General features: G+C 41.2%; 1 protein-coding gene across 1 annotated transcript; it reads right to left on the bottom strand.

The window, feature by feature from the left end:
- Positions 1-420: 420 nt before the first annotated feature.
- On the bottom strand, positions 421-24,251 carry LOC308300415 (gap junction Cx32.2 protein-like). The gene is made up of 5 exons (XM_080744244.1): positions 24,168-24,251; positions 18,144-18,293; positions 14,759-15,021; positions 7,731-8,002; positions 421-2,795 (listed from the first exon to the last, which is right to left on the bottom strand). The coding sequence occupies exons 2-5, from the start codon at positions 18,277-18,279 to the stop codon at positions 2,594-2,596; spliced, it is 873 nt and encodes a 290-aa protein (XP_080600370.1). The 5' UTR covers positions 18,280-18,293; positions 24,168-24,251; the 3' UTR covers positions 421-2,593.
- Positions 24,252-24,633: the final 382 nt, after the last annotated feature.

Below are 24,633 nucleotides of genomic sequence, written 5' to 3'. Positions count from 1 at the left end.
TAACGTTGCTTAATGCATTTAACCCTTATGGACCTAAGTCCAATTAGAAAATTACTCACTGTTGTTACTGGAAAACGTATTACTCAGCCTCACAATCCCAAAACTATTTGATAGCTTACACCTTCATAGAAAATCTGGAAAACTTAAATATTTTTCCAAAGATTACTGTACCACATACTGTACATGTGTTCCCGGCCTGAGGGGGTAATACACATTAATTTGTCCATGCAACCAGACAGGACTTTTTGTTTGGATGTATGGGCTGTCAAGGCCAGAAAGTCGTTTTTTTGCAACTCAGTAGGTGTTCCCGCATAACTTCCAGAACGCATGACTTCTGGTATGATGATGATGTCACACGCATACCCTCTATATATAAATAGTTCAAAGATAAATATAAAATAAATATAGAAACACTCAAACTCGAGGCAGTGACAGTTTTATTTGGTCACAAAGTGTCCCTCAGAGCAGAGGACTGAATTTTAAATAATAAAACACTATCATCTCTCAGTGCAAACATTTATTCATTCATTTTACGTTAAATATGTTTCATATTGGAAATAAATAGAACATTCACATAATGACCGTACTAATGGTTTGATTGAAATAAATCCGTAATTGAAAAATGGTCACACAAAAAAAATATTACCATTTTATAAATGAAACAGTAAAAAAGCCAAATAAAATTAACACAAGATTACATTGTCTGTCTGTCTGTCTGTCTGTCTGTCTGTCTGTCTGTCTGTCTGTCTGTCTGTCTGTCTGTCTGTCTGTCTGACTGACTGACTAGACACACACATTATGTACATTGCTTCTATGTCCTTATTTTAAGCACGTCATTGTATGTAGGTGAACACATTCAAAAACCAAACCTTTAAAAAAAAATCCAATACTTTTCAAAGAAAAAAAATAATCTAAACTTTAAGGAAGAAAATAATAATAAAATGTAAAAACAGATTATTTAGAAGGGGTTCCTCTAGTATAAAATACAGTTAATTTTTAATCTGGCGTCCATTTTTTCTTCTTCTTTTTTCTGGGATTAAAAGAGCACTTTTTCACACAGTGTACTTCAGCGTACGCCTGTGTTTCTCAAACCGCTACGCCCAAATATGGAGTGTGTCTGGGCTGTCAGCCACTGACAGCCAGCTCCATATATGGGCACAAAAGGGACCATGCCCATATATGGGCATATAGAGGGTAAGCGCATGCTTAAAGTGAATGGCAAATGGAGTGGCAAAGTGAGTGGCAAAGTGAGTTTAATGATTAATGCAATCAGATAGGACTTTTCTGTTTGGATGTATGGGCTGTCAAGCACAGAAAGTACAGTAGTTATTTTGCCACTCAGTAGGCGTTCCCGCATAACTTCCAGCTATGATGATGATGTCACGCACATACCCTCTATACTGATGACGTTAGGGATCTCCATGTATGGGCACAAAATGGACAAGGACTGACAGATGCAGAAATCTCCATATATGGCCATAGCCTATAAGTTGGATCTGCGGCGCAGACCTCTGGTGAATCAAAGATCTGTGTGAATTTATGAGATCATTTTCATCAAGTGTCCCGCTAGCCAATCACAGTGTGTGTAGGCCATAACTAGGCCAGATGTAGGCCAGATGTAGGTCATATCTAGGCCAGATGTAGGCCAGATGTAGGCCATACCTAGGCCATATGTAGACCATACCTAGGGCAGATGTAGACCATACCTAGGGCAGATGTAGGCCATACCTAGAACAGATTTAGGCCATACCTAGGCCAGATGTAGGCCATATCTAGGCCAGATGTAGGCCATATCTAGAACAGATTTAGGCCATACCTAGGCCAGATGTAGGCCAATATCTAGGCCAGATGTAGGCCAATATCTAGGCCAGATGTAGGCCATATCTAGGCCAGATGAAGGCCATATCTAGAACAGATGTATTACAATATCTAGGCCAGATGTAGGCCATACAGTTTACTTTAGTGCCCGGACATTTTTTTCCCACCAGTTTGGGAACCATACAAAGCCAGGTGTTGGAGCTTAGCTCCTCTCAAAAATCTAATAATAATTTATAAATATGAAAATAGCAGAACTGCTATTTTCACTACGTTGGGTCCCGGGCAAACGTCTCATTTCTCCTTTGGCTCTTGAGTTAAAACGTTTGGGCAGTATTCAGCGTACCGTGGGCGGTAATACTGTGACTGTGGTTCTCAACCTGTGGGTTGGGACCCCCAGGGGGGTCCCCAAGATGTTTAGCTAAATGTGCAACTTTGTTTTCTCACCCAACAGTAAACAGACCAACATACAGCATCAAGTGTAGGATAGCTGCACATTTCTAAAGTGACAATTTAAGGACGTTGTGAGCCGTTGTGAGCATGTAGGTATGCTATTTTCACAATGTCTGCCTCTAATATTAGACAATTTGGCCAATGTTTAATTTGACATTTTAGAGGTACTAAAAAGAAGTCTTTAAATTGTCACTTTAGAAATGGGCAGATACAGTTGAGTGGGAAAAAAATGTTGCACATTAATTAAGTTAATCATCTGGGGACCCCCCAAAGACACAGGTTGAGAACCACTGCTCTAGCGGTGTGTGATTGCATGCGTTGGCCACTAGTGGCCGCTGAGCAGCCTCTTGTCCTCCTTTGCTCCGTCCAGACTGCCGGCGATGCTCTGACCGCTCTCGAACTCCAGGTTGACTTTGTTCTGCCTCAGGGTGTCCTCCACGCTGGGCCACACGGGGGCGCTGTTGGGCAGGCTGGCGGGGTGCTCTGCCGACGTCACCCTGTGGCTCCGCCCACGACGGCACCGCACCCTGCAGGCGGCAGGAAAACAAAACAAAACGGGTTATGGTAATTATGTTCCGTGTTAAACAAGGTTATTACTTGCGCCAGCAGAGTGCGCAAGTACTGTGTTCGGTTGTGTATGTATGTCGGTGTCCTTCTTTGTTTAAAGCTATACTATGGAAGTTGCTCAACTACTGGTCAGTAACGGTATTGCTTTTTTCGGCCGTTTTTCGCCCGGGGTCGCCGCGGACCACCGGAGCGTCCCTCTGCGACCAGGCATTGGGGAGTAACAGGCAAGACTCCAACACCAGCGTAAACACTGTTGCTGAGGCAAGCTATTTCCTGAAGAGACGGCAAGACGCGCTGTGATTGGCCGGTAGTGTATGATCCGCGCTGTGATTGGCCAACTTATATACAACGTATACGGATGCAGATGACGTAATTTTGCCGCGAAATCCGGTCCCCGGCCAGGATCATAGAAAACATATTTACAGAAGGCTTTAGGGGCTGAAATTAACGGAGTGGGTGTTCCAAAACTTTAGCTTTTTAATAGTTAGGACAATTTTAAGATTAGTTCTATTGGAAAAGTTACAGAGTATAAGCATAAACATGTTAACTAGTACAACTGTTATTACCAGTAAGACTCCCTAATCGGGAGATAATCTGTAGGAGCAGTGTCCAAAAATGTGTTTTGCAAGAATCAGCCTCGTGGTGGCGCAAGAAGAGGGCCATATGAGAAATGAGGGGTGGAGGTTGTGGTTTGGCAGCCTGGGAGTGTGTGTGCAAAGTTTGTGCAGTAGGGCAAATGTGTGACTTGGCGTGACGTGAATTGTATTGTATTCACATCAAAACGGGACTCACTGAAGTGTTAATGGTCACACTCAGGAACTCACAACATCCCTATTTCACTGTCTCCCCAAAAATAACTACTGAATCTGGACGCAGGGCATTCCACTACAAAGCTCCATCTGACTGGAACAATCTCCCTCTTTCAATCAGATCTGTTACATCTTTTGGCCGCTTCGGGACTTCCTTGTACTCACATCTTGAAACAACCTGTTCATGCTTCTAAATATTGATTGTATTTGTACTTTATTTCTTTTCTTTTTTTTTTGTGACTTAAGCCAAAGTATTGCATTCTCCATTTTTTTTTTTTTTTTGTTGCTTAAATGACTTGTGGTAGGGTGTGTGTGTGTGTGTGTGTGTGTGTGTGTGTGTGTGTGTGTGTGTGTGTGTGTGTGTGTGTGTGTGTGTGTGTGTGTGTGTGTTTGCCTGGCTCCAGCCCATAGACCCGCTCACTCTCTGCAGAGTCTGAAATCAGGCTGTGTGTGTGTGTGTGTGTGTGTGTGTGTGTGTGTGTGTGTGTGTGTGTGTGTGTGTGTGTGTGTGTGTGTGTGTGTGTGTGTGTGTGTGTGTGAAACAGCAGGTGAGTTCATGTATCCTAGACCAGGGGTTTTCAACGTGGGTGACGGGGCACCCTGGGGTGCCGTGATGCCAGTCCAGGGGTGCCGCGAGATAATTTGGTAGCACTTTACAATAATGACCAGTTATAAATCATTTATAAACATTTATAAGCAGTTTATAGATGAGTAATAAACATGAACAAACTGTTTATTGACATTTGTAAATGTTTAACTAAACATTTATAACTGTTTTAAACATCATTTACATGTTATTAGTAAGGTATTAGTAAGTAGTAAACTAATCATGAATAAACCATTTATATACATTTGTAAATGCTTACTAAATCATTTATAACCAATCACATAATGTGTAGGTAGGAATCCATTTACAAATGTCTGTTAAGGTGACCTCCATGTGTTGTTCATGTTTAATATACGCTTTGTAGATGTTATCAAGAGCCCTAATGTAAAGTGAAGACTATTCATTGCGACCGTGAGGTCGCAAGTTACTATACAAACCTCCACGGGATGTCCGCCCGTCCGTCACGTCACGTCACGCCACGCCACGCCACACTTTTGGCCCTACTCTTATCTCTGGCACCGTTGCCCTATCCATGCCAAACTTTGCACACACTCCTTGGCTGCCAAACCACAACCTCCGCCCCTGATTTCTCACATGCCCCTCTTCTAGCGCCACCATGAGGTTGCTTATCTCCCAATTAGGGAGTCTTACTGGTTATTTACATCTGTCGTCTGTTAATGTGGCCACCTTGTTTGTTCATGGTTATGCTTTGTAAAACATTCCTTAAATATCTATAAATCATTAGTAGATGTTATCAAGAGCCCTAATGTAAAGTGAAGACTATTCATTATTTACAACTGTCTGTTAATGTGGCCTCCATGTTTGTTCATGTTTAGCAGTTTGGCAAGTTTGGCATGGATAGGGGAAACGGTGCCGGAGATAAGAGTAGGGCCAAAAGTGTGACGTGACGTGATGTGATGTGACGTGACGGACAGACTGACAGAGGGACTGACAGACGGCCAGGGGAGGTTTTCATAGTAACTTGCAACCTGATGGTCGCAATGAATAGTCTTCACTTTACATTAGGGCTCTTGATAACATCTACAAAGCGTATATTAAACATGAACAACACATGGAGGTCACCTTAACAGACATTTGTAAATGCATTCCTACCTACACATTATGTGAATTTTAGCATTGGTTATAAATGATTTAGTAAGCATTTACAAATGTATATAAATGGTTTATTCATGATTAGTTTACTACGTACTAATACCTTACTAATATCATGTAAATGATGTTTAAAACAGTTATAAATGTTTAGTTAAACATTTACAAATGTCAATAAACAAGTTGTTCATGTTTATTACTCATCTATAAACTGCTTATAAATGTTTATAAATGATTTGTAACAGGTCATTATTGTAAAGTGCTACCGATAAGTTGATAAGATTTGGAATTCAGCAGTATCACTACATCAATATCACTTCACTATGCTTAGTAAAACTGACCTGATTTGCACTGTAGTGATGAGTTCTTTTTCCTTCTACGACAACTCTCTTCACCAAAAATAGGTTGTGAGCTTGTAGCTTCTGAGCTTGTAGATCGGCTATTTTTGGTGAGCCTTTCCCCTGAATATGCATGCTGGGGTTCAAGTGGTTAAAAGGTTCTGTGGCTTTGCACACATGACTGTTCTTTCCGTTAGCTGCATGATTAAAACGCATTGGATTTGGTGTGCAAGGCTGTGCGGAATCCACACTGCGGATCCGAAGAGGAGTCATAAAAGGAGTGAATGAGTTTTTACCGCATGCGACAAGACGCACAAATCGAACTTGGTTTGATCGGGGAAAAAACGCACAGCCGCAAACATGGTGAGCCCCCTGCCGCATGGCAACTTCGGAGCCGGTCTGCATGAGGTCATAGAGAATCATTGTTTTCTTTTAAAAATGGAATTGTCCTTTTTTTTCCTTGCGAGAAAAACGTGTCTGTGTGCAAAGGGCTTTACTCAGGGGTGCCGTGGATGGAAAAAGTTATTTACAGGGGTGCCCTGAGTCAAAACGTTTGAAAACCCCTGTCCTAGAGTGTGCTGTAAACACACAGTGTCCACAGAAGAGGCTCTAGGCTCCTGGTTCCTCTGAGACACTTCATTATGACTACTGGACCATGGATCATTAGAGATTAGCAGGCCCTGTTGTACATTACACAGACATGCATTTCTGTCCAATAAACCAAACTGAACTGAACCTTTTGCTTCTGCTATTTGACAATTTGGCCAATGTTTGAACAGTTTTTAATTTGTTGATTAGTTTTGATGCAATTTTAATTTTCTTTCTTTCTTTTTTGTTAGATATAAAAAAGAGGCCCTCCTGATTTTATTTTTTTTGTCATCTGGGATTGCCCTTTCATTTTGTATTTATCGTTTTAAAAATGAACTAAACTAGTGAAAATAGCAGATCTACAAGCACACAACGCCTTGTAGATTGTCTGTTTTCACTACTTTTGTGCGACAGCCTCGTATGATGAAGCAGGGCTTTTACTTGGTGATAAAAAAACGTACAAACGTGAAAAATGGAGATTTTCGAGGTTTCTGCCCTTGAGCAGAGCCGGTAGAAGATCTCCACCACGTTGAGCAGCAGGGAAACGCAGGCCACGACCAGCATGAAGATGATGAAAATGTGGTCTTCTATCCTACACATCATCATATCCTTCATTGCAACCGTTGGGTCGCAGTTACTTATACGTCACACTTTTCCCCTACTCATATCTCCGCCACCGTTGCCCCTATCCATGCCAAACTTTGCACACACACTCCTTGGCTGCCAAACCACAACCCCCACTAATTTCTCACATGGCCCTCCTCTAGCGCCACCATGAGGCCGATTCTTGCAAGACACATTTTCGGACACTGCTCCCACAGATTTTGCCCTAAAATCACGCAAACCGGTACATATATCTACTGTCATGTCATCAAAATGCATCTGTCCCATCTAGCGCCACCATCAGGGTGATTTTTTTCAAACACATTTTTGGACACTGCCACTACAGATTTTGCCCGAAAATCACGCAAAGCGGTACACAGTTTGTCTAGAGTCGTGTCATCAACAAGGATCTATACAATTTAGCGCCACCATCAGGCCTATTTTTACTTGCGACCTGACGGTCGCTTATCTCCCGATTAGCCCTATTCACGGCCCGCCCACTCAGCAAATTTCTCAGCAAATTCCTGGTGCTGACGTCAGTTTAGAAGGGGAAATTAATACAGAAATAGCTGGACTTAAAGCCAACAAATCATTATTTCGAGCGGGAAAGTAAATTATAATGCTTTGTGCCATTTACTATCTTGTGTTCTTGATCATGCTAGCCGTATTTTATACTTTACTATTCGGAAACTGCATTAAATTTGCGATTTCTGTGTTAACTCTATGGGCTTTTAGCAGGATTTTACCCTTCAAAACATGACTTCAGCACCAGGGGGATGCTGAGTGGGCGGGCCGTGAATAGGGCTAATTAGGGAGTCTTACTGGTATTATTATCATTACCTGGAGCAGAGCAGGTAGAAGATCTCCACCACGTTGAGCACCAGGGAGACGCAGGCCACGACCAGCATGAAGATGATGAAGATGGTCTTCTCGGTGGGCCGGGACATGTAGCACTCCACGGTGAAGGGGCAGGGCTTGCGGGAGCAGGGGAACATGGGCACCATGACGAAGCCGTACAGGTAGTACTGGCCCACGATGAAGGCCGCCTCGATGATGATCTTCACCAGCAGCTGCATCAGGTAGCTCCACAGCAGGCTGCCTTTGATCTTCACCTGCAGAGGTCAGCGACAAGAGAGCGGTTGCACTTTATGATTGTTGTGATGATCAGAGTCACAGTATGTCTGTTTGTAGTGCTGCAGCTGTGGGGCACCCAGGTCAGGAATTTCATGAAGGCCGTCGTTGCCCCTCAGTTTGGCCTTGTGCCCCTCAAACCAATTGGCATGACCTGAGGCTACAGTGGCCTTAATGCCCCAGATGATCTGATTAGCCTGATTTCAGACTCTGCGCTGGATCTTGAGTCTGACATTGTCCCATTGACAAGAGATTTCAAAGGGGAGGGGATTTAAAATTTGAAATTCCCAATCACAAGAGATCTGGTGGGAGGGGTTGTGTTTGACTTGTGTACACAAAACATTCCCCCCTCCCCCTCCCCTGTATGACTGGCATCAAACAAGTCATTGTCTTTGATGTTTCATTGATTAGAGAGAAGCACTAACGAGCTATTGACACTTGTGTGGCTCAATCAATTACTGCAGTTCAGAAACCCTTTGAAGTTCAAAGGGAGCAATTAAGAGCTCTGGTGAGCCACCCCTCCCTCCACTGTTTCTGTTGATTTTCAAAAGTTAGACCCACCCCCTCCTCCGTCTTGCATTGATTTCATTGGTTGGTTTGCCATAGAAAGAGGCGCATCATATGCCAATTCCAGACCAAGAGAAGCAGTCCACTCAGAGAGTGGGCGGGTCTATTGGCTGGAGCCAGGCAAGATGACCCTAACCCAATTTCTCCTCTGTCTCTTTCTGGTCAATATGAAGACACCAGTGTCTCTTTCTTGTCATGTAGATAACTTGTCTTTTGTTGAGATTCTGAATTCTTAACTCCCCCATCTTTGAAAGGACAACTTTTTTTTTTTTTTAAACAAGGGTTCATATTTTAGATTGTAACTAGAAAAATATTGTTCCTTCGAAACAATTGTGGGCTCGCTTCAAGCCAGAAAACAATGGCTATAAAAGTACAAAATGTCAAGATCGCAGGCAGTGCTCTCTTTGACGTTACTGACGTCAAAGATTGGTCCATTTTGTTCCAAAAATGTGTTGTGCAAAAGTTGACCCGCTGGTGGCGCTATAACAGGCCAATGTAAGAAGGGTGGTATCTGTTCCTTGACCTATTGGGAATGTGCTTGCAAGATTTCACCTAAATTGCAGGCTGTGTTCATGATTTGAGGTGTTTTTGGCTTTGGCAACTTTATCGCTGCTTGCAGCTATATTCATTATTATTATTATTTTTTGTGTGTGTGCACTTCATAAGCATATTAGATAAAGGTCCTTAGATTGTGTGTAGAATGTTTCATGCAAATTGCAAAAATAAATCCTAACGGGTTTAAGCGTTTCACAAACTGCTCAAAATGATATAGCGCCCCCCTTTGGCCAATTGGGGTAAGATTGGTTTTAGTGATATTTGGACTAACACTCTACATCTTTGCCAAATGCCATGAACATGTTACTTTGCATGTATGATTTAGAGGCAGAAGAATAATTTGCATAAAACTGCAATATTAATTGAATTTATTTAAAAAAGCATGTTTCAATTTGAAAGAAATCCGATCTGACAGATCTTTAGATATCGGTCCAAAGTTCACGTAAAAAAAGTTTTGTGCACGTGGAGCGAAAATTCCAGAATAAAAGCGGGTTTACGCGTTTTACAAACTGCTCAAAATGGCGGAAAATCAAAGGGCGGAGCTTACTTAACAACGACACAGATGTCTTCCGCTCGAGTCAAAGCACGCGTGTAACAAGTTGCATGTCTTCAAACGAAACGAGTCATGACTTATGCCCGTTTGAAGTTTGAATTTTCAAACGCTTCGTATAGCGCCCCCCTTTGGCCGATTGGAATAAAATTGGTTTCAGTGATACTTTGACTAACCCTCCACATCTTTGCCAAATGCCATGAACGTGTAACTTTGCATGTATGATTTAGAGGCCGAAGAATAATTTGCATAAAACCGCAATATTGATTAAATTATTAAAGAAATATATTTCACTTTAAAAGAAATCCGACCAGACAGTTTGACCGTATTGGTCCAAAGTTCATGTGAAAAAAGTTTCGTGCGCGTAACGAAAAAAACCCAGGAGGAGATAGATTTTTACTGTTTTTCATATAATTCCGAATTGTGGGAGACCTAAAGGTCAGAGGTCAAAAGTTAGAGGGTAAAAGTTGTTCGGCATGAGGAGACGCATAAGTGTATACAGGTTTCATGGCTGTATGTATAACACAGCATGAGCTATACCTGTTCAAAGATCGCACTTTCGAAGGCTTCCTACAGCGCCACCATTTGGCCGATTGCTATAAAAAATAATAGCACACTTCGCCACTGTAAACTGAACACATTGATGTTTTTATTTTCATTTTCTCACTAAGTATGTAGGAGTAGAAAGGAACCGAAGTTTTGAGGAGAACTTGATATGACTGCCTGCCTGATAGATAAACTAGAAAATATTGTTCCTTCGAAACAATTGTGGGCTCGCTTCAAGCCAGAAAACAATCGCTATAAAAGTACAAAATGTCAAGATCGCAGGCAGTGCTCTCTTTGACGTTACCGACGTCAAAGATCGGTCCATATTGTTCCAAAAATGTGTTGTGGAAAAGTTGACCCGCTGGTGGCGCTATAACAGGCCAATGTAAGAAGGGTGGTATCTGTTCCTTGACCTATTGGGAATGTACTTGCAAGATTTCACGCACATTGCAGGCTGTGTTCATGATTTGAGGTGTTTTTGGCTTTGGCCACTTTATCGCTGCTTGCAGCTATATTCATTATTATTTTTATTTTTTTTGTGTGTATGCACTTCATAGGCATATTAGATAAAGGTCCTTAGATTGTGTGTAGAATGTTTCATGCAAATTGCAAAAAAAATCCTAACGGGTTTAAGCGTTTCACAAACTGCTCAAAATGATATAGCGCCCCCCTTTGGCCAATTGGGGTAAGATTGGTTTTAGTGATATTTGGACTAACACTCTACATCTTTGCCAAATGCCATGAACATGTTACTTTGCATGTATGATTTAGAGGCAGAAGAATAATTTGCATAAAACTGCAATATTCATTGAATTTATTTAAAAAAGCATGTTTCAATTTTAAAGAAATCCGATCCGACAGATCTTTAGATATCGGTCCAAAGTTCACGTAAAAAAAGTTTTGTGCACGTGGAGCGAAAATTCCAGAATAAAAGCGGGTTTACGCGTTTTACAAACTGCTCAAAATGGCGGAAAATCGAAGGGCGGAGCTTACTTAACAACGACACAGATGTCTTCCGCTCGAGTCAAAGCACGCGTGTAACAAGTTGCATGTCTTCAAACGAAACGAGTCATGACTTATGCCCGTTTGAAGTTTGAATTTTCAAACGCTTCGTATAGCGCCCCCCTTTGGCCGATTGGAATAAAATTGGTTTCAGTGATACTTTGACTAACCCTCCACATCTTTGCCAAATGCCATGAACGTGTAACTTTGCATGTATGATTTAGAGGCCGAAGAATAATTTGCAGAAAACCGCAATATTGATTGAATTATTAAAAATTTATATTTCACTTTAAAATAAATCTGACCAGACAGTTTGACCGTATTGGTCCAAAGTTCATGTGAAAAAGGTTTCGTGCGCGTAACGAAAAAAACCCAGGAGGAGATAGATTTTTACTGTTTTTCATATTATTCAGAATTGTGGGAGACCTAAAGGTCAGAGGTCAAAAGTTAGAGGGTAAAAGTTGTTCGGCATGAGGAGACGCATAAGTGTATACAGGTCTCATGGCTGTATGTATAACACAGCATGAGCTATACCTGTTCAAAGATCGCACTTTCGAAGGCTTCCTACAGCGCCACCATTTGGCCGATTGCTGTAAAAAGTAATAGCACACTTCGCCACAGTAAACTGAACACATTGATGTTTTTATTTTCATTTTCTCACTACGTATGTAGGAGTTATAGGAAACCGAAGTTTGAAGGAGAACTTGCTCTAGTATAGTATAGTATAGTATAGTATAGAAATAATGACAACTAGAAAATATTGTTCCTTCGAAACAATTGTGGGCTCGCTTCAAGCCAGAAAACAATGGCTATAAAAGTACAAAATGTCAAGATCGCAGGCAGTGCTCTCTTTGACGTTACTGACGTCAAAGATTGGTCCATATTGTTCCAAAAATGTGTTGTACAAAAGTTGACCCGCTGGTGGCGCTATAACAGGCCAATGCGAGAAGGGTGGTATTTGTTCCTTGACCTATTGGGAATGTGCTTGCAAGATTTCATGCACATTGCAGGCTGTGTTCATGATTTGAGGTGTTTTTGGCTTTGGCCACTTTATCGCTGCTTCCAGCTATATTTATTATTATTTTTTTGTTGTGTGTGCGCACTTCATAGGCATATTAGATAAAGGTCCTTAGATTGTGTGTAGAATGTATCATGCAAATTGCAAAAAAAATCCTAACGGGTTTAAGCGTTTCACAAACTGCTCAAAATGATATAGCGCCCCCATTTGGCCAATTGGGGTAAGATTGGTTTTAGTGATATTTGGACTAACACTCTACATCTTTGCCAAATGCCATGAACATGTTACTTTGCATGTATGATTTAGAGGCAGAAGAATAATTTGCATAAAACTGCAATATTCATTGAATTATTTAAAAAAGCATGTTTAAATTTTAAAGAAATCCGATCTGACAGATTTTTAGATATTGGTCCAAAGTTCACGTAAAAAAAGTTTTGTGCATGTGACGCGAAAATTCCAGAATAAAAGCGGGTTTACGCGTTTTACAAACTGCTCAAAATGGTGGAAAATCGAAGGGCGGAGCTTACTTAACAACGACACAGATGTCTTCCGCTTGATTCAAAGCATGCGTGTAACAAGTTGCATGTCTTCAAACGAAACGAGTCATGACTTATGCCCGTTTGAAGTTTGAATTTTCAAACGCTTCGTATAGCGCCCCCCTTTGGCCGATTGGAATAAAATTGGTTTCAGTGATACTTTGACTAACCCTCCACATCTTTGCCAAATGCCATGAACGTGTAACTTTGCATGTATGATTTAGAGGCCGAAGAATAATTTACATAAAACCGCAATATTGATTGAATTATTAAAAAATTATATTTCACTTTAAAAGAAATCCGCGAAGACAGTTTGACCGTATAGGTCCAAAGTTCATGTGAAAAAAGTTTTGTGCGCGTAACGAAAGAAACCCAGGAGGAGATAGATTTTTACTGTTTTTCATATTATTCCGAATTGTGGGAGACCTAAAGGTCAGAGGTCAAAAGTTAGAGGGTAAAAGTTGTTCGGCATGAGGAGACGCATAAGTGTATACAGGTTTCATGGCTGGACCTCAAACACAGCATGAGCTATACCTGTTCAAAGATCGCACTTTCGAAGGCTTCCTACAGCGCCACCATTTGGCCGATTGCTATAGAAAATAATAGCACACTTCGCCACTGTAAACTGAACACATTGATGTTTTTATTTTCATTTTCTCACTAAGTATGTAGGAGTAGAACGGAACCGAAGTTTTTGGTCTACTTGATCTAGTATAGAAATAAATAAATAATGACAATAACTAAAGTGTGCTCGCCTTTAGGCGAGCCCACAATAACTAAAGTGTGCTCGCCTATAGGCGAGCCCACAATAACTAAAGTGTGCTCGCCTATAGGCGAGCCCACAATAATGACAATATCTAAAGTGTGCTCGCCTTATAGGCGAGCCCACAATTAAAGAATATAAAAGATAAGAGTTAAAATGTTTTTATTTACTCCTTCCTATCGTTTTAGAGATTTTAATTATTTTGATTTCAGTGGCTGGTGGCATGCGTACAAGTGGCTAAATATGTATTTTTACACATTTTTGCCCATTCCCAAGATGCACCGCAATCTTTCATGGGCAGATATGACTTCTGGGGTTACTGTAAATAGCAATAAAGAAATTGCAGGCTTATTGTGTCTAAAAAGACATATATTTAGACACTTGTACACATGCCCCCATGCGTACACATGCCCCCACGTTATAGCACGCTAAACATGCTAAAACGATAGAACGAAGTAAATGAAAACATTTTAACACTCACTTTTTCTTTTTTCTAATTACAATCTAAAATATGAACCCTTGTTGTAAAAAAAACAAAGTTGTCCTTTAAAGCAATCCAGTAACTTTGTTTACTGCATAACCAGTTATGGTTATGGTTAGGCTTAGGGTTATCCCTTAAATTCAATTCATTCTTTCAATGGACTGAAATCTTGTCTTATTTGATTTGTCTTCCTCCTGGACAGTGTCTGGGCCACTGTGGCATGAATGTCCAGGATTTGCCACTTTGTAGTTGGAACAGTGGTGCACAGTAACTTTTAACTTCCCATACTATGCATGTTTTCAGATAGTATTTTTATCTGTTCTTTTTTTTATTGAATAGTTGCTTGGTCTAGCTATGTTCTTCTTAGATTGATATTGCTGTGCATTTGATGTATTGATGACGTTGATGTATTGCTGTATTTTCTTACTTGTTGAAAGTCGCTCTGGATTAAGAGTGTCGGCGAAATGCTTAAATTGTAAAGGCTATATCACACCCTTTGCCACTGCCATGGGGGATAATGAAAGCATGCATGCATGCATGCATACCAGTGTTATTTTTTACAGCCATTAGTCTTAGACTTACTGTAGATTTAGTCTTAGTCTTTTGAATTGACAGACATTTCGGTCCCACTGGACTTCATCAAAAGCGTCTACAGTGTTGACACTTTTACTCGACTAAAACCAAAACGTGAGTACTTTTTTTCTCCATCACCGACTGACCTTGCCCTTCTCGTCGGTGTACTTGGGCCGCTTTATGGTACTCCCGCCTCCGGGGGGCGCCGGGCTGGCCAGCTGCTCCCTCAGCTTGTTCTCCTTGTGCGTGACGTGCATGACGTGTCCCAGGTACAGCAGGGTGGGCGTGGACACGAAGATGATCTGCAGCACCCAGAAGCGGATGTGGGAGATGGGGAAGGTGTGGTCGTAGCACACGTTCTCACAACCGGGCTGCTGCGTGTTGCAGATGAAATTGCCCTGCTCGTCACCTGAGGACCAATGACAACGCTTCACAATTAGACATCGTATTCATGGTTGCATTTGTAGTCCTAAACGGCCATGTTGAGGACCAACACGGGTGTTTCAATTGTCTGATTGGTATAGAACTAATGTTCTCACTAATGTTCTCACTTTGCCACTCGATTTGCCAGTCACCTTATGCATACGCATAACCTCGCCTACCAGGCTTTCTGGGGGAAAGCCTGGTGTTCGTTCACAACAGGCCGTTTGGTTTCCGCCTAAAGCGCGGAAACCACTAGAAGAAGCGGCGTCACTTTGATTTGGTTCCCCCCCGTTTGTTTCCCCAATCCCTATTAAAATGCTCGAGTAGACTAGTGTAGTCTTGCCAGTCGCTAACAGTTGGACTAAAAGATGCAAATCCCAAACGATTTTTTCAAAAGCAAAACTACTCCGCATCAAGGAGTTTATTAGCTAGACCCTAAAAGTATGTCCTTGAGTGCAGGGGAATATTTTGGGTTATAACTGAATCCGGTTTGATCTTTCCGGCAAATTGTAGTCCTTTGAGTACTACAACATGACGTGTTGTGGTTTCTGCTCCAGACCGGTTACAAGCCCGAAAAGTGAAGTGATCCCAGACCAGCATACGCATACCCTCTATTGCAGGGGTCAGCAACCTTTTTGAAATGAAGTGCCATGTTTTTGTTTTCTAGATAGTCGGTGTGCCATGTCAACATTCACTTTAACAACACCACATCAACATGCTGACATATTTTGCTTGTCAGGACATTGTTATAATGATCATTAGACTCGGGGCAATAACCCACCTATCTCCCCGACTCTCTCCCCAGTCAGAGTTCAGAATTTTAATGAATGTAGAATTATGTGCAGGATGTCATTTGCTGCAAACTGGGTGACTTAATGTAATTGACCACGTTTAAAACAACATTGGATTTTAAAATATAAATCCTCTCTCTCACACTTCTGCCAGTGTTCCAGTGATCACCCTCCCCTGTGCCAATGATGGCACCCGTGCCTAAGGTTGCCTACACTTGCATTTTGTTATCAGGCACGTGCACACATAGACATCAAAGGGGACTTGAGCCCAGGCCCTTTTATACAGTATGTGTGTAAAAAGTGCCCTCTCCCCTCTCCAAATTTGAATTTGAATTTTATTCTTTGAATATAATGTATTTTTTTAAAGCGAACATTTGTAACTCACATTTTGCTTCTGGGGGGTCCCTGGAACTAAATATTTTGAGATGGGGGTCTGAGGCCAAATACATATCATTTTGGGGGTCCTTGACATGAAAAAGGTTTGAGCACCACTGACAGTGCATTTTCTTTGTCAGTGGTGCTCAAACATGCATTTTTCAAAAAAACCTTAGAAGGATTTTGAAGACATTTATAGAATCGGATGTCAAGGATGTCCACGATCACAACACCAGAGGCAGCGCCACAAATCATGTTCAATCAACCTAGATTTGACTCAAACTCATTCTCCTGCTATACCACTAACATGTGGAACGCCCTACCGCAAGCCTTAAAGGAGTGTAAAACCCTAACCCCCTTCAAAATCGCTCTGAAAAGCTATACCTATTATAGGACATTCACGAATAGTGATTTTTAGTATTCTAATTATTCGACCTCAAAGTATTCAAATAGTCGAATATTCGACAGGACTGGCCAAACTGTTAAATATTAAGTAAGCAAGAGGCGAACATTGTGAACATAGCAGATCTACATCTACAACGCGAGGCGTTGTGAGGTGTTGTGAGCATGTAGATCTGCTATTTTAGAACCACTGCTCTAAACAACTTGTGTAAACGAAGACAGTGTGTGTCTTTCTCCTCCCCCTCCCACCCTTTCCCCATGAGAATAGATAAGCAGAATTGAAAATGTAATCGGAATCGTTAAAATCTTATCAATTCCCATCCCTGGTGTAGGCCTACGTACAGCATGGTTTAGTCTACACAGAGAGGGCAATTCTTTCAACATAAGATGCTGCATTCAAGTTCAGGAGAATTTGGACGAGTCAATTATCTTGAATGCTGCCTTCAGGTATGGCGTGGAAAGAGGGCATTTGCATTTCTTTCACCATAGGGAAAACTGCATTCATGATCGGGAGAGGACACTTTTTACAGACATACTAGTAAGACACCTCGGGGTGACTTGCGACCTCAGGGTGACAATGTTATCTGTGGAACAGAGTCAAACTAAATGTAATGCCTCAACTCCAAGTGCTTGACAGGGTGGGGGGCCCAGTTCAAACAATGATGATCTTGGGGGGGCCTGAATACACTGAAGGTTGGGTTGATCTGTATTCAATACAAAGCTTTGCGAGTGAAGACATATTGTGGGAACTCTAATCTTCCTACGCACCTGTCCTTGTATGCACTGATGTGTTGTGAGATGGAAGATCGGCTATTTTCACAATGGAATAGATCGAGTCAAACTAAATGTAATGCATCTCCAACAATTCGAAGTGCTTGTGCAGGGTGGGGTGTCGGGTGAGGGGTCCCCAGTACAAATGTGATTATTTTGGGGGTCGCGGCCTGAAAAGGTTGAGAACCACTGGTCTAATAGACACAGAATTCCGTGTAACGGACCTCACACGCAAAGAGGGCAGGAATTTCATGGAGGCCATGAAGGCCATGGCCGTCGTTGCCCCTCAGTTTGGCCCAATGGCATGACCTGAGGCCACAGTGGCCTTAATGTCCCAGCTGACTGTACCACTTTCTGCTCTGTCTCTTTCTGGTCAATATGTAGACAGTAGACACCGGACACCCGTGTCTCTTTCTTGTCATGTAGACACCAGTGTCTCTTTCTTGTCATGTAGACACCAGTGTCTTTTGTTGAGATTCTGAAATCTTAACTCCCCCGAGTCCCCATCTTTAGACCAATCCAGTGAGTTTGATCGTTGCAGGGCTGAGCATGGATCAGATTGTAAATACCATCATTTATCTATTTTACTGTATCTATTTATCTATATATCATCCCTAACCCTTAAATTCAACAAAGTATTTCAATCGACTGCCATGGCATTTGGCCTTTGTGCCCTCAAATAATGGACAACACCAAAGACCAAGTGGCCTTGCCCCTAAAATGATGAAATTCCAGGCCTGGACACAGAATTCAGTGTACAGTAACTCACCCCAGACGCTCTCGGCGCCGGCCCCCAGCACCATGATGCGGAACAGGAACAGAACGCTCATCCAGATCTTGCCGATGACGGTGGAGTGAGACTGGACCTTGTCCAGCAGAGACGACAGGAAGCCCCAGTCCCCCATCTTGGTTTATTGCTCTGCGAAGGAAAGAAAGAAAGAAAGAGACGAGGAGACACAGACCTCTGTTATCCTGTTATATTCCGTTACCTTATACCAGGAGTCCAGCAGGTTCCTCAGAATACTTTGATCATTTTTGGAATCCATCATTGGCCGAGTTTCCCAAAGCGATTTTTAGCCCATCGTAGCTCACGCATGGTTGTAGAGACCAAGACCTGACTGACATCTTCCCGTGTTTACAGGGGTTCGGGCAGAGCGACTTATTTAACCTCCTACAACTACACCATCATTCAGATTTCACAAACAAAGTGCTTAATAAAGTCTCACACCTGTCTAAATAAGATACGGCATTCTATAATTACCCGTATCCTCTGTGTTCTTTAATAACAGTGTTGAACCAAAGTGCTGTAAAAATACTAAGAGTAAAAACAATACTGTAGCGTTACAGTCCCTCACAGCTAACTCACTGATGTAGTAATAAAAGAGGGGTCGCTACAATACAAATACAATACGCTACAACTCAGGGGTCAGCAACCTTTTTGAAATGAAGTGTCACGTTTTTTTAAGTTTTTTTTTTTTTTTTAGTTTTTTTTTATAGATAGTCAGTGTGTTATATCAACATAAATGACAACATGATAATGACATGGATATGTCATAGCATGTTATGTCAGACATGCTATCAAACATTCTGACATATTTTGAGATTGTCAGGACATTGTTATAACGTCAGACTCATTAGACAGGATGTAATGCTGTAAATTAGGTGACTTCATTTAATTGACCACGTTTAAAACATATAGGCTATTTGATATTAAAATATAAATCCTCTCTCTCGCACTTCTGCCAGTGTGCCAGTGATCACCCTTCCCCCAATGTTGGCACCGTGCCTAAGGTTGTTCTACCCCTGCACTAACTAGAAAGTTGCATTTCTGGGAACTTTATATCTATTGTGATGTGAATGGCCAAAAGCTTCACTTTTCACTTCCAAAGGTTTAGAAAAAGCAGCTTCACTTTGCTGGCAAAACATTCTGTGACCTAATGCAGGGGTTTTCAAAGTGGGCACCCTAGGGCAGATCATTTGATAGTATTCGGAATTCATTTGGACACTTAAAAAATATTTAGTATCGTTTTAAACTTGAAGTACAAAGTTATTTTCAGTCAGTTCTAACCAAAATGGCTATTATCTCAACGTTTTCCTCACAACATAATCACTTAAATATCGTCACTGTCAGGCAGAAACCTCGTATCTCCAAGTTTCAAATGTTTACGTCTTTTGGTAAAGCAAAGCCCTGCTTCATCATACAAACTGTCGCACAAAACTAGTGAAAACAGCCGATCTACAAGCACACAACGTCCCGAGGTGTTGTGTGCTAGTTTAGTACATTTTATGGTATTCAAAACAAACAGTTTTGGACATATAAGGTATAAGGACATACAACAATGATATGCTATAAGGTGCTGGGAGTGAAAATTATAATGTAGGGGTGCCTCGGATTATCGCAGGGGGTTTCATTCACTAATATTATTTTTAGAATCTTACATCATGTTAAACATAACGTAAACATGCATGTCTTTCCACAAGGGAATGTCACAGAGAAATATCAGAAAATAACTTTATACTTGACCACTTGAACCTCAGCATCCCTACTCTGGGGGGGAAGGTTCACCAAAAATAGCAGATCTACAAGCTTACAACGCGTGACGTGTTGTGAGCTTGTAGATCTGCTACTTTTGGTGAAGTGAGTTGGCTGTAAATGGACAAAAAGAACTCAAGTACAGTGCAAATCAGGTCTGATTTACTAAGCATATTGAAGTGATATTGGTGAGGTGATATTGATGAATTCCAAATATGATCAGATTATTCTGAGCCACCCCTGGACTGGCATTACATTACGCGGCACCCACTTTGAGGAACCCTGGACTATAGCAAGTTAGCATCCACACTAATAAACAAGGATAACAACACGTAGACACATTGCCTAGTGGAAACATCAACTCTTAATCATTGACAGCAGAAGGAATGCCAACAACACACACGTTTCAACTAAAATAAGTAGCCGAAGAGCATTGCACGTCACAGTTTAAAGGGATATTCCACTTTCAAAAACCTATTCGTAATTTTATCGTCTAATCAGGCTTTTATGAACACCCTGAACAGTTTTTAATTTGCTTGATTCAATATTTAGATATTTGATGTAAATGTTACCAGGCCCTCCAGGCCCAGGGCCTCTCCCCACACACACCCATTGTAACTTCAAACTTCATTTTAACCATGATAGATTCATTAAAAACACCCATTATTTTTTCTGGTGACTCATGCAACCCTCCTAATACGTGAGCAGGCCGATAACTTTTTTCATTTATTTTTAATAATTATTTTTTGTATTTCATTTTTTCCATTTTCCCAAATAATTATTAAAAATAAATGAAGAAAGTTATCGAAAAAACACGGCCTGCTTACGTATTAGGAGGGTAGTATGAGTTACCAGAAGAAAAGCAATGGGTGTTTTTGATTAATCTATCATGGTTAAAATGGAGTTTGAAGTTACAATGGGTGTGTGTGGGTAGAGGAACTGGATCAAGCCTCCTGATAACGTTCACATCAAATATCAAAGTAAAAACTGTTCAGGGTGTTCACAAAAGCCTGATTAGACGATAAAATAAAATATGAATTGAAATTATACCATGTTGGTTAGTATAATATTTTATATAATATGAATAAATATGAATTTAAATTATACCACGTTGGTTAGTATAATATTTTATATAATATGAATAAACATGAATTTAAATGATTGGTTCTGTTGATCCAACATGAAACACAATAAAGGTGAACTTGACATTTGGACTTGACCTTTGGTGACCTGCACACAGACACACTGACGACTACTATAGAGACCCCAGAGGTCGCCTGAGGTCGTTACAATCGCGTGGCCAGACTGTTGACTCCGCAATTTGGAAAAACTCCCGTCATACAGTCTGGAATAACTTTAGAAGAACAATGAGTAACCGGTTAAAGCGGAAGTGAAGCCTCCTCCACACTTCCGTTTCCGTCTCACATTTATCATTATATAAATAAAAATCATCTAGACATGTTTAGCTTGCTGCTTAGCAGAAACGACATTTTAAAAATATATTTTCTTGAACGGTATAATGCCAGTTTCCATTACTCGCCGTTCGGGAGCTGTAATTCGAAGACTCTATATAGCATTCAGAGACTGTCGAATAGTTGTCTGGCTACGCGAGGCTACAATGTAACCATTCTCAATTCAACGACCACCAATGATATGCTAGTAATAATATGTCAATAATGAAGTCGTTTCGACTCTTTATGCAGAGTGGAGCGTATTTTTGCAGAAACCCCAAAAAACGTCAAAAAACCACTCCATTCCCATCGCAAAGCAGAATCCACCTTCATAGGTAGATTTTAAACTTCACAGTCAGAGAAGGTCATACAAATAGCTGATCTACAAGCTCAATGTTCTGCCAAACCCCTGAAAATCTCCTGTCTTGCCAATGGCAGGACGCGTGAAGATTTGAGATGGCGCGTCTGTATGTCAATATTATTTCAGTGAGGTTCACTTAAATATGAATACATTTAATATACATTTAACAGGTATAAAATACACGAAAGAGCATCAGATATTGCTTTTCAACTAAATTGACAAACGGAAATGTGCCCCGTTATTCACCTCCTAACATAATCCAAGAAATGATTTCTTAAAGAAAACATTTCAGATGCTGTGTGTGTGTGTGTGTGTGTGTGTGTGTGTGTGTGTGTGTGTGTGTGTGTGTGTGTGTGTGTGTGTGTGTGTAAAAAAAAAACTGAAAAAATGGTTATATCACATATAACGCACATTATCCCTGCTAATACTGATCCACTACACTTTGCATACTGTTCTAATAGATCAGTCGATGATGCTATTTCTCTCGCACTACACATTGCCTTGAAACATCTGGAGAAAAATAACTCTTATGTCAGACTACTCTTCATAGATTACAGCTCTGCCTTTAACACGATTGTACCATCTAAGCTTGTGTTGAAACTCAGGGGTCTTGGTCTTGGCAGTAGCTAGTATCTGCAACTGGCTGTTTGACTTTTTGACAGGCAGGCCACAATCTGTGCGAATAGGGAACAAGCATTCATCTAAGATATTGACCAGGACTGGAGCGCCCCAGGGCTGCTGCCTCAGTCCCTTGTTGTATAGTCTGTTCACCTATGATTGTGTTGCCAGGTGTGGTAATAATTCTATTCTCAAGTTTGCGGATGACACCACGGTTATAGGACTAATATCCAACGATGATGAGAGGGCCTATAGGAGGGAAATTGAAGAGCTAACCCTATGGTGCCAGAATAACAATCTCTCTCTAAATGTCAGTAAAACAAAAGAGATCATCGTTGACTTTAGGAAGTCTAAAGTCAATCACAGTCCCTTAACCATAAATGGTTCACCTGTAGACATAGTGGACAGTTTCAAATTCCTGGGTGTATACATAACAAACTCACTCACATGGTCTCTAAACAGCAAAGGTATCCTTAAGAAAGCGCAGCAGCGACTGTACTTTCTGAGGCGCCTCAGGAGATTTGGCCTGAGCACCAAGGCGCTTGTAAATTTCTATCGCTGTACCATAGAAAGTGTTTTGACAGGATGCATCACAGTGTGGTTTGGTAACCTGACTGTTCAAAACAGTAAACAGTTACAGAGGATTGTGATGAGAGCTGCTAAAATTATTGGCACAGAATTACCACAGCTACACACAATCTATAACACACGCTGTAAGAAAAAGACAGAGAACATCTTAAAGGACAGCAGTCATCCCGCCCATTCCCTGTTCTATCTCCTCCCATCCAAAAAACGTTATCAGAGCATCTCATCACACACCACTCGTCTCAGTAATAGTTTTTATGCTCAAGCAATCAGGTTGCTTAACGAAGAGATGAAAGCGAGACGTAGGTAGTCATGTGCACTGTACGCAGTTTTTAAACTGTACACTGTTACACTGTATGTTTTTTGTTGTTTTGGGTTGTCTTGTTGCTTTGGGTTGTCTTGTGTGTGTAATAAGGCTGAGAGTGCTCCTGGCACAAGCATTTCATTGTATATCTGTACCTGTATGGATATGCGTGTGACAAATAAACCTGAACCTGAACCTGACCGGCTCCCATGTCAAGTTTGGCTTTAGGGTAATTCTCTTTCTTTTTTAACCCATTCAGAACAGGTACACATTATTGCGTATCATTATTTTATGCTTTAACTATTGAAAAATAGCAGATATACAAGCTCACAGCGCGGCCGCGCTGCGAGCTTGTAGATCTGCTATTTTTGAAAAGTTGTGACATTTTGACCCGATGCTATAGGTGTCTTTTGAATCCTTCTAAGGTTTTTTGAAAAACCTATGTTTCTATGTAAGCAGTCTGGCCAGCCATCGTCAAAGAAAATATCCTTTTCACTTAACTGGAGCTCAGTTAGTCTGTTCTTGAAAGACTACTATGTCAGTGGTTCTCAAACCTTTTCATGTGAAGGACCCGCAAAATTATATTTATTTGGCCACGGACACCCATCTCAAATATATCTAGTTCCAGGGACCACCCAGAAGCAAAATTTGAGTTACAAACGTTCGCTTTGAAAAATACATTCATTCAACGATTTGCACACATTTTCAAAAATAGCAGATCTACAAGCTCGCAGCGCGGCACTCGGTGCCGCGCTGTGAGCTTGTATATCTGCTATTTTTCACCGGTTAAAGCATTCAATAATTCTAGCCTAGGAATACAAAATTATTCAAACGTGTGTGTGTGTGTGTGTGTGTGTGTGTGTGTGTGTGTGTGTGTGTGTGTGTGTGTGTGTGTGTGTGTGTGTGTGTGTGTGTGTGTGTGTGTGTGTGTGTGTGCCTACCTGTGTGTCAGTCAAATAGAGGCTCTCCTCTCTGCGTGTTGTTGAAGAGTTAACTGAACAGTGGTTGAACCTTGGAGTTTTAGACCTGCTGAGTTCTGCTGAGGGGACTGGATAAGAGGTGTGTGTGTGTGTGTGTGTGTGTGTGTGTGTGTGTGTGTGTGTGTGTGTGTGTGTGTGTGTGTGTGTGTGTGTGTGTGTGTGTGTGTCTATTGCATAACTACCCACTGTCACGTTCACACTATCAGTAACGGAACAAGTTTTAAAACTTTGACCAAAAAGGCGAGAGAGAGAAAAAAAAACAGGCGTGTAATGATTGACAGATGCTTGAGCCATCATGTTTTTTTGTTTTGTTTTGTGTCATCTTATTAAGCCAGGGGTGTCCAAAGTCCGGCCCGGGGTTCAAATACGGCCCGAGGACACATTTTATTCGGCCTGCGGCTTCATTCCTATAAATTGTATTATAAAG

This window comes from Nannobrachium achirus (genome assembly GCF_963921795.1).
Source record: "Nannobrachium achirus genome assembly, chromosome: 16".
NCBI classification, from domain to species: domain Eukaryota; kingdom Metazoa; phylum Chordata; class Actinopteri; order Myctophiformes; family Myctophidae; genus Nannobrachium; species Nannobrachium achirus.
Note: the sequence above shows the minus strand (reverse complement) of the source record. Positions and strands in the feature narration are given on the sequence as shown.